The 11,148-nt window shown below is 42.7% G+C and overlaps 1 protein-coding gene across 1 annotated transcript in view; it reads left to right on the top strand.

Moving 5' to 3' along the window:
* The first annotated feature begins 9,742 nt into the window (after nt 1–9,742).
* The window catches only part of ltk (leukocyte receptor tyrosine kinase), a 49,066-nt gene continuing 47,660 nt past the window's right edge, over nt 9,743–11,148 (top strand). The window contains exons 1-2 of the mRNA XM_080512439.1: nt 9,743–9,771; nt 11,039–11,148. The exon at nt 11,039–11,148 is cut by the window's right edge and continues 19 nt beyond it. Of these exons, the coding sequence (XP_080368565.1) occupies nt 9,771; nt 11,039–11,148 (111 nt within the window). The 5' untranslated portion in view covers nt 9,743–9,770. The remainder of the gene's footprint in view (nt 9,772–11,038) is intronic.

Below are 11,148 nucleotides of genomic sequence, written 5' to 3'. Positions count from 1 at the left end.
CCCTTGGAGAGACAGGGATTTCCTGTTGAGAGGCGTCTCGTTGGGCGCTGTCCCAGGCCGCCGCGAGACTGTCACTACCGATGCCAGCCTCTCTGGGTGGGGGGCTGTCTGGCAGCACAGGACAGTTCGGGGTCGGTGGTCTGTGTGGGAGAGCACCGATCACATCAATGTGCTGGAACTGCGAGCAGTGCATCTTGCTCTCGAGCACTTTTTACCAATCCTGAGGGGAAAACACATACTTGTGCGGTCAGACAACACCTCAACAGTCTTCCACATAAACCACCAAGGGGGGACCAAGTCTGGCCAACTGTTGCAAGTCTGCCATCACCTTCTCAGGTGGGCTGCCCTCCATCTCGCCAGTCTGCGTGCCATGTATCTACCGGGGGATCTGAACCAGCTTGCCGACTCCCTCTCCTCGGCAGAGCAAGGGTCAATCTGTTTGCCTCGAGGGAATCAACCCACTGCCCCCTTTGCTTTTCCCTGAGAGAAACCACCAGCCCTCTGGGCCAAGATGCGTTGGCGCATCCTTTCCACCGCTACCTCTGATTCGACAGACACTTCAGAGAGTTCTCCAGGAGGGCCTCATGTTTTTTCTGGTGGCCCCCTTCTGGCCAGCTCGGACATGGTTCCCCTTACTGTGGAGACTCTGTTTCACTGATCCATGTTGTCTGCCCGACAGGAAGGATCTGTTGTCCCAGCAGGGGGGGTCAGGTTTGGCATCCCAATCCCCACCACCTTCGCTTATGTGTTTGGCTACTGAAAGGCCCAATGCCCTACTGAGTGGATGTGCGGAACCTGTCAGGCATACCATCCTGAATGCCAGAGCACAGTCCACTCAGCTCCAGTATGCCAACAGGTGGAAATTGTTTGTGGAATGGTGCGAGAGCCATGGGGAGGACCCAGTGATTTGCTCTGTGCCCAAGGTTCTGGAGTTCCTGCAGTCTCTCCTCGATAAGGGTTGGACTCCATCCATCTTAAAAGTCGCTGCAATATCGGACCGACATGCTACAATCGACAATGGCACAGTGGGGGGGCCAAAGCCTTGTGGTTTTGTTTCTCAAGGGGGCTCTGAGACTTCACCCCCACAGGGCTCCATGAGCCCCGACATGGGACCTGCCCTTGGTGCTGAATAGCTTGTGCCAGCCTCCCTTTGAGCCCCTGGCCAATGCGGAGCCACAGTGGGGGGCACGAAAGACTGCGTTTTTACTCGCCATCGTCTTGGCAAAACGTGTCGGTGAGTTGCATGCATTGTCAGTCAGCCCGTCGTGTCTGAAGTGGCCCCCCGGTGGTACGGGGTGTCACATTATGGCCAAACGCTGCTTTTATCCCCAAGGTGCTGTCCGGTTCAAATTTTAATCAGCTTGCACAGTATGACCCCCATCAGGAGAAGATGGGACCAGATCGAAACTCTTGTGCCCGGTCCGGGCCCTGAGATTTTATGTTGACAGCACCGCAGCCACACCCACGTCTGCACAGCTTTTTGTGTGTTATGGGGGTCCCACCAAAGGCTCTGCACTGTCCAGGCAGTGCTTATCTAAATGGATTGTGAATACTATTCACCATTCATATCTGGCGTCAAGCTGCCCTGTACCGTCGAGTGCACGTTGTCATTCTCCCGGGAGTGTGTCTACGTCTTGGGCTGCCATTAAGGGAGTGCCCCCGGAGCAAACATGTGCTGCTGCCTCATGGATGACGCCCTGCACATTTTACAGGTTCTAGAATGTGGATGTCGCTACTCCTCATCCACTGAACGTGGTCCTTCAATGTTTGGAGGCTTCTCAGTGAGGTATGAGTCCTCCAGTGCTTTAAGCACCACCTCTGGCGCGCAGCAGGGATGAAATAGAACCGTAGTTACAGTCGTAACTTTCGATTTAATGCATACTTGGTATATTATGATATAGAAACATCTTTCACCAACACTACAATTAATATGGAGTTTGATTTACTGTAAGATTGAGACTGTTGCAGAGGGAAACAGCTCTCTCTGTGGAAGAAAGCCTTTCATTATTAAAAGGGGTTATTTTTGCCCATGTTATTCAATCAACTGTAAGTACATGTAGTATGATCTGTTTACCATGATTTCATGGTACACATGTGGAAACATGCTCTTAAAGACTTATTGGTTAATGTGATTAGAAACAATTACAACTTTTTATTGAATGAGCTGCACAATGGAGCCAATGCTATGAAGGAAACACACACACACCCACACACACACACACACACACACTGGAAGATTTAACCGCTGAAGCATCGTAGCGACTGTTAAAAGAATCCTTCACTCTGTGACATTCTGATTTTTTTGTTCAATAACAAGTCACTTTGAATGCTTTCTTGGTAGAATAGAAAATCCTTTTTTTTTTTAATAAAGGATTTTTTTAAATGCTATTTTTGAAGAACTGACCTGATTTCCTGCTCACTTGAGATGTTTCTCTGCAGGTTTTAAATGTTTCCCAGCTAATTCACATGAATGACCCTGAGCAGGCAGTTCCTCCATTATACTGAATGTGAATACTTGATTTCAGTCATTTCTAAGTTACTTTTAAGTGTAACTTGTTCTCTCCTGATTAGGATTTCACAATAAAGTTCTGTTTCATTGTTGCTTGGTCAGACAAATGACCCAACTGGATCGTAGGTGGAGCATCGTAGGTTTGCGCAACGTCGGTGGAGCATCGTAGGTGGAGCATGCGTTGTTCTTCTGAGTTCGTCTTAAGTGAATTGAAACTTTAAAGTGCACAAGCTGCCTTGCAGGCGACCTGAAGAGGCTCTGCTAAACACCTTCCTTGTCCTTGCAGGAAACGGATTATTGAACTAATTATGACAAAAAGGAACGACAAAACAGCTGAGATCAAATCTGAGTGTCTTCGTTCCCTCGGACGTTGTTTTTTATTTGCCTCTGTCAGCATTCAGACTCAACGAGATAAATAACCCGCTGAAACCAAACAGTCTCAGTGATTTAAAGATGGCTCCTCACAGAAACAGCACAACACACCGCTGTGTCGGCTGTCATGTGTTTTCTATTACCCCTATTATCTGTCTGCTTCACTCATATTTCTTGTCTGGTCCTGGGAAAACATGGCAGCTCCTCGGGGGGCACTGCTGATCTCTGTTTCTTTACAATGTGCCACAACAACGACAGTTAGCTGCCTGGTGAAAGCAGAATATGTTGAACCATGACGTGGAGCAGCTTGTCACTGCTGTCATCTCACACTCTGTTCCCCCTGAGTGTCACTGATGCACCGTCACTCATCAATTCCTGTGTCCAGTTCGGTCACACGCAGACTTTTTCAGTCGAAAGCAAGACTGAACGTCTTTGAGAGAAATGTTTGAACACTTCTGTTTCTGTGATCTGCACAGTTTGAAGAAATAATGTTGTGGAGTATTAGTAATAATCTCACAGCTGGATACTGGCAAGAAATGACAAAGACTCAACCAGATTCAAAAACTTTGTTAACAACTACAAGGAGAAATTAGTTCTAGGAAAATGAGCTGTTTTATGGTGTTATTTTTCTGCAGATTTGTGAATATATACTCTGTCTCGCTTCACAACACTGACATCATTGATGCAGCTGTGAAAAGCAGCACAATACTACTGTTGCTTACAATCTGTGAAAACATCCTGAACTCTTCACACATCATGTGGCAAGCTCAGACAGTTTTCACATTTTTAACAAATACATGTAAAACACTTGGTTATTGGACATTTTAATATTTGCTTTTTTCTTCTCTTCTCTTCTCTTCTCTTCTCTTCTCTTCTCTTCTCTTCTCTTCACTTCTCTTCTCTTCTCTTCTCTTCTCTTCTCTTCTCTTCTCTTCTCTTCTCTTCTCTTCTCTTCTCTTCTCTTCTCTTCTCTTCTCTTCTCTTCTCTGCAGAGTATGATTGTATATGACTGGTTTCTACCACTCAACATGGTTTCCGCCTGTTTGTGGCTCTGGTATCAGTTATACATTGTGTTATTCATCAAATGTATTCTCTTCCATTCTTTTAAAGTTTTGCTTTTTTTAATTGTTCCACCATTTTTCACAGCTGAAACATCTTAATACAAATATCAAAAACTACTTTCTAATAATTGTTGCGTCACAGTACACCACGTCCTCTGTGGGACGAACAACTGGTGATTCACCCAAATTGAGACGTCAGCAGATTTTTGGAAGAAAAGAACTTCTGTGACTAGTTGAGACTCAGTTTGTGGTGAGCTCTGGATTGATGTGGTCTTCAGAAGGACTTTGACTCTTGTTGGATCTATGCACGCTGGCCTCCAGAAGCATATACAGCATGTCACTTCTAATGATCAGACAATGAAATGTCAACTAATATAAGGAGTTTAACATAAAAAAGACCATGACAACAGCATGAGTCACATCTGCAGGGAATATTCACTCTTGTGATTGAAAAGTGTGAAGCGTATGAGCTGATATGTAGCAAATTGTAAAATCTTCTCAAGCTGCTATCTCTAAAACGACTTTCCAAAACGATCGTGACTCATCGTTTCACCTTGCTTTTTCATCCACTTTTAGTTCCCCTGAGTTGTTCCTTTATAAGAGCTTTAAAGTGAACTTGGTTCTTCGGTCAAAACATTACAAGGTTTGCACTTTATTTTGTGTGGCAAAAGTCAGTAATGACTAAAAAATGATGCAATTCAACTTAAAAATCCATGTTTCCTCTCATCATGAAGTTTTGGTTTTCCTGTTGATGAGTCATGTGTCTGCTGAGTTACAAGGTTGTTCTTTTGTTTCACATTCATCCGCAGTAGAAATTCACATCTCACAGCAGGTCGACATGCAGATAACATTTACATGTGTATGTCACACAGTCCCGGTTAAAATCAGGTTCCTAAAATTATAGATGAGAAACTTTCAGCTTGAGCTCTACAGACATAACAGGAACAAAGTCTGACGGGATCAGATGCCATGACTGCTGATGTTTTCCATATGTGCATTTTTGCACTTTTGTTTTGCAGGTGATCAGCTAAGTATACTACCACCAAAGACATCATGGAGCTTTAAAATGAATGTTTTAGACCCCGTTTGTCCAGCAGGGATCTGCTGCGAACTGTGTTCATGTGCTTGAGTTCACCATGGAGTTATTAGATGAAACACTGAAGGAGCTGTAAAACCATGGAAGTGGATGTGTTGGCTTCAATCAGGGGTCTTTAACCTGCAGCTCTGGAGGAAACTGGTGGCTCTCTAGTTCTTCTGTATTGGCTCTGAAGCCTCCTGAAAATCATGTTTAAAACAAAATCCATCCTGGCTTATTTCCAAAAATACTCTCTTGGATAAAATGGTTAAAAAGGCTAAAATTGCTATTTAAAAAAGGCGACATACTGCTAAAATTGCTCAAAAGAAAAAGAAAGGAAAAAGGTGTTAGAAGGATAATTGGCAAAAAAAAAAAAAAAGGACCAAAATGTTAGAAGCTGTCAGATATGAAGAATGGAGCAAAAACAGGTCAAACAGTTAAAAAAGCTAAAATGATGAACATTGCTAGAATAAAATGGCCAAACTTTAAAAACAACCAAACTAGCTCGATCAGTTAAATTTGGCTAAAGAGGTTTTAAGTGCTGCTCAGTCATAAAAGCTATCCAATTTATGGCCTGACATAAAAGTCAGGCCATAAAAGCTCAAATTCTAAACTGTAGTCATGAAACACAATTAGAACTTTTTTAATTAAACATGTTATTTTGTTTCAAAAGGACTTTATTTGGTGGAAAGCGGCTCATTTGATGGGGAATGTTTCAGACCTCTGGTTCAAATAATCTGAATAGACTTGTGGTTTTTACTATTCCACAACTATCCAATAAATGTAAACAGGCACACAAACAGTGTGTAGAAAATCCTCTGTTGATCAAAGCAGATGAGGAGAAGCAGTCGGGTACTGATGCTGAGGTCTGTCAGAGATTTTAGTGGAGCTTCGATTTTGCTTTTCCTCAAATCCTCAACTTTGAAGTCCAACCAGCAGCAACTTCTCCAACTCCGGCGGCGTCTCTGCGCTGTGAAACTAAAAAAAGCCAGACTGGACGTTGAGCGGTCAGAAGTCACACTGCAGCCAACGTCCTGGACTCAAATCAGACACACTGACTCTTCTACAGGCACATTCACACTTTCATCATTGTTTCCTCGTTCCCATAAAAGACTTAAAGTTACAGGCAATGAAAGGGAGGTTTGAACAACGGGGAGATTCCCCCCAAAAAGTTTTCATTTATGTCAATAATAGCTGTTTAATGGACTTTCCTAATTGTTCCGGTTTTCGTGTTCAGGAATAATTCCATAGCAGCTTTGATTCCATAATTACCACTGAAAGGCTGCGCTGCCGTACTGATGCATGACCCCTCCTCACCACTACCGTCACTAACTGCTTTTGATAAACAGTCTTTTGAAAAGTGGAATTAGTTCAGCCTGACTTGCTTGACCTTGCCTCGGGGGTCAGAACACAGTGCGGCTGCTGTCCACAGGCCGGCGCTGGGCTGCAGCGGTAACGAGCCGCCGCCTCCGCCATTGTACGCCGCTCACGCCTGTTAGCGTGTTCACAAGTCAAGTGTCAGCAAACGTCCCCCACCCCTCCAGTGTGTCCACACTCTTTCTCCAAAATAACAGCGTGTCTAAAAGGATGGAACCACCTCCATCTGTTTATCTGTCTGCTGAGCAGAGACTGAGCCACACACAGGAAATCAACACCGCCGAAGGCTTTTGATCAACGGCGGTGTTGGAATCATCATAAATCACCATAGACGACAGAGAAACAAAGGGAGATCAAAGTCCAGGTCTGAGACGGGCAGGAAATGTAAACACATGCAGTAAATTGTCGTCGTTTTGCTCCTGAGATACAGATGTGCTGTTTGGGATTCACAGTGACCATTTCAATCATGTTGAGCATTTTATATCCCAGAAATATCACTGCTGGCTTTTGACGATCAGTGAAACCTCAGATGACTGATTATCCATGATGTGATGTTTTGGCCGGCCAGTCAGAGACCAAGAGCACCAATATGACGCTGGTGCTTAAAAAGAGCCACATCACACACACTGGGTTTCCAAATAAACTCCCTCTCTCACAAACACGGAATGACATAAGTGAGAATACATACAAAAGGGATGATACATTTCCATGTGGAATTACAAAAGTTAGACAACAGTTGCCAAGGAGTGGATTTACAGCTGGAGCAGGAATCATTTCACGCCCTCAGCCCAACTGATGTGCAGGGACTGAACATATGATGAACCACATATCAATTCAAGTAGAATGAGCAAATGAAGGTTGCAGGGATTTGTGTAACACTGCAGTGAACATAGTCACATTGTTAGGTGTTTGTGTGAATCTGTCCCTCCACTGTCACACAGTCAACTGCCCATAGAGAACCATGTTGTTTCTGCTGCTCCAAAGACTATTACTTTTGGCATGAAGCAGTAAGTAACTCTTACTATTCGGTGCTTATAAAAGCACTACCTGCACTGTGTTGCTGCTCTTTAAGCATTTTTACCTCCCTATTTAGCCACTTGAGTTGTTTGTATCCCAGCACTGCGAAGAATTTTTAGACCACTGATCCTGTGTGATTTCATTTTAAGCTTCTTGAACTCTGTACCTGATCACATGATCGTTTACTGTGAAACACTTTGTGACCACTGTCTGTGAAACGCGCTACATAAATAAAGCTATTTACTTACTTACAGTAATAATGAGTGAACTTTCTCTTTGTACCGGCTGTTAGCTTCAACCAGACCGTTGTTTCCTCCACATTGTCTCCATGTTGTATTTCTGGCCCCGAATAAACGTTAGAAACGTTAGCGGAGCTTCATTAAACCTCTCTGCTGGCTGTATGCTGTCAGATGGGGTGTTACATCCATCCATCTCACCAGGCTTCAGTACTACACCAGTAAAAACAGCCTTATTCCTGGTGTAATACACTATCAGTTTTGAAATATCCAATGAGGATCAGTTCAGGAATGCAGAGACTTTCTGAATTTGTTAAACGAAGTTGTTTTTTACACTAAAATTGAAAGAATGTTTTGCAGTTAATGGTATTTATATGTTGCGGCGTCACTCAGATGGACCTGACCTGTGTGGCTCCTGATCTACAATCTTAGAGACAAATAAGGAGTCATCGCCTGGTATTCTCGTATCCAGGCTGCTTAAATTGTCTTTAAATCAATTCTTTAAACTTCTTAGGAGAAAAAAATCTAGCATAGAGCTCATTCTGACCCTTTTTCATATTGTAACTTCCTCTTACGAGAGTACATGTGAGGTTTTGACTGGTACGCATGTTAGCAGCGTGTCGATTGGCCGCCAGAACTGTCAATCATAGTGATAGCATAGTGATAGCATATCGATAGCATAACAGTCCTTTGCTCACATGAAAAAGCCAAAATAAAAAACCGTCATGGGACCGCCTCCACACATCCACGCCGCAGAGCATCACACTTGATTCAAAATAAAATACATTTGTAAACCACATGGGCTTCAAAGTTTATACTTGTCCCGTTAGCGCTAACTGCTAGTCGCTAAAATTTAGCACAGGTAGTTTATGATATCAGCCTCCTGCATTGACGACAATCAACATCTCCCGCTTTGCTGTGCGCCCCCTTGTGGATAATTGTGGTTTGAACAAAGAACCCAAACAAAGAAAAAGACCTCGGCCGCTTTCAAACTTCAGATTTTCAGGTCAGTTTCAACTGAAGTCCACCATCAACATGTTTAAACCAGGAAACATGGGAGTTCCAGCATGGTGTCTGATTGTCTCCAGGCGATCAGACGCATTAGTGTCCTTTTATGTGCTTGTGAAAAAACCATGACGAGGCCTCGGCCCCCCACCGACACCAGTGGACACCAGTGGACACCAGTGGACACCAGTGGACAGACCTGGTCACTGACTTGTACAGGATTGGAAACAATGACTGACATGCTTCGTCTCCAAAAGGATCCATTCACCAATAACTGGGCTAAACTGGAAAGACATATGAAATTTGAAAGACGTGACCTTGTTGAAATAATAAAACGTCTCTGTCAACTCCAGGTGAAACCACAACGCCAGCTACACGCAAACAACAACCTACGTCTGGTTAAAGTTAGCTTGTTCTGTTCTCACTTTATTTATTTGTCTGATTGCTTTTCTTTGTTGTTGTTCTTGTGTGTTTATTTCTGTTTTGTATGTTTTATTTTGTGTGTGTGTGTGTGTATATGTATGTTCATAATTTGTATATATGTATATATATACGTAAACAAAAAAACACTTTATTTAAGTAACTATTTTGTCATTTTCAGCAAATAGTTTGCAACTTTACTACTTTTTAATTAAACTAATCGCGCAGATTAAATACTGTTTGAAGTTGAATATTCCCATTTACATCTTTGTGCATTTGAATACATTCATCATCTTTCTTTCTTTCTTTTAGTTTCATTAATGAATCTAAAGTCTGTGATGCACTCACTGAAATGTTCTGACAAATTCCTTCATGTTCTGACAAATTTACTGCAAGAAAACGCAAAGTTTAGTCTCATATAAAACACGGAGAGCTGAAAGACTGAACTGTACTGAGATATACAGGCTTAACCTGTGTGTGTGTGTGTGTGTGTGTGTGTGTGTGTGTGTGTGTGTGGTGTGTGTGTGTGTGTGTGTGTGTGTGTGTGTGTGTGTGTGTGTGTGTGTGTGTGTGTGTGTGTGTGTGTGTGTGTGTGTGTGTCCACAGTGAGCAGTACTGCTGGCGCTGTCTTTGACAGACTTCTGCAGGAAAACTACGCAGACGACTTGATTCCACGCCGCCTGGAAGACGACAGCCAAAGTAAAAACAAAATCTGAATATTACATATATATAGGAGCACTTGCTTGGATTTATAATCACGGTAAAAAAGAAGAGAGGCTTGTACAACTTTCTTTTTTAAGGTCAGAGAGGAGTTCATTATGAAGAACCTTCTCAGAAATGTGAGTGAAACCGTAGGAAGCCTTCAAGGTTCAGTTTGAGTGCAAATTGGAGTTTGATGCCACAAAACATGTTTGGCGTCATTTATTATCAAAGGGGGATTATTCTTAAGTGGTGTAAAGAAAATGCAAAGTGCTTTCTAATGAGATCAATTGAAATTGAATAAAAGCATATATATATATATATATATATTTGGGTTGAATCCCTTGAGGCGAACTGCAGGGTTATTTGTCGTAAGAGCTGTTGTGGCAGTTTCCTCTCCAGTCATCACATGATGCCTTGAACGCCGCCCTCATCCACACACACACACACACACACACACACACACACACACACACACACACACACACACACACACACACACACACACACACACACACACACACACACACACACACACACACAAAGCCTCTGTCTGTTTTGCTCTTAAACAGATTTTGGTTTTAAATCTGATTTAGTGGCGGTTCAGCCTGGGATCTTCTTCCAGGTGTAAGTCTGGACATTGTAAACCCTTGTTGAACAAAACAGGAGACATCTTAACTCTGCATCCTGTCTTTACAGCGCTCAGTCCAGGATTTGGATTGTATTTTTTTTCTTTACAATAAAACATTTGAAGGCTTGTTCAGTGGTTTTGAAGCACATTTTTATGTGTCAACTTTTGTGGAGATTTGAAGCTAATTAAGAATGTTGCCTCATCTCTATAAATGAAAACAACCAACAAACATCTCATTTCATTGTTCCCACTCCGGCTCTCACATGATGGACTTTGGCTCGTATTTGAGGTGAATCGTTGTTTGGGGCTTCTCTTGAAACACATTGTGTAACACATGACTGGGGTTTTACTTCTTAAAACATCTGACAGCAGTTTTAAGTTATTAAGTTAAGTTAAGTTATTATACAGGCAAGTCTCAAAACATTACAATAGTATAGAAAAGGTCATGTTGGCTGTAATTGAATTCACACAATGAAACGACCATCCATCAATTTAACAGTTTAAATAGTTTGGCTTTATGTTACAACTGAAATGTTCACGTTTCAATATTTCTTATACTTCCACCACTATGGCAACAAACCTATAAATGTAAATGATCATTTTCTTTCTTGTCTGTTTGACTTTGACTTGTTTCAGTGACGTCCTGTGACTTTGAGTCTCCGTGTCTCTGGACGTCACCTGACCACCAGAGTGGCTGGTCAGTGGCGTCGCCTCAACAAACGGGAAGGACGCCGGAGGCGGATCAC

Source organism: Blennius ocellaris, assembly GCF_963422515.1.
Source record: "Blennius ocellaris genome assembly, chromosome: 17".
In the NCBI taxonomy this organism is placed as follows: Eukaryota; Metazoa; Chordata; class Actinopteri; order Blenniiformes; family Blenniidae; genus Blennius; species Blennius ocellaris.
The sequence above is the reverse complement of the archived record's forward strand: the minus strand, read 5'-3'. Positions and strand labels throughout refer to the sequence as shown.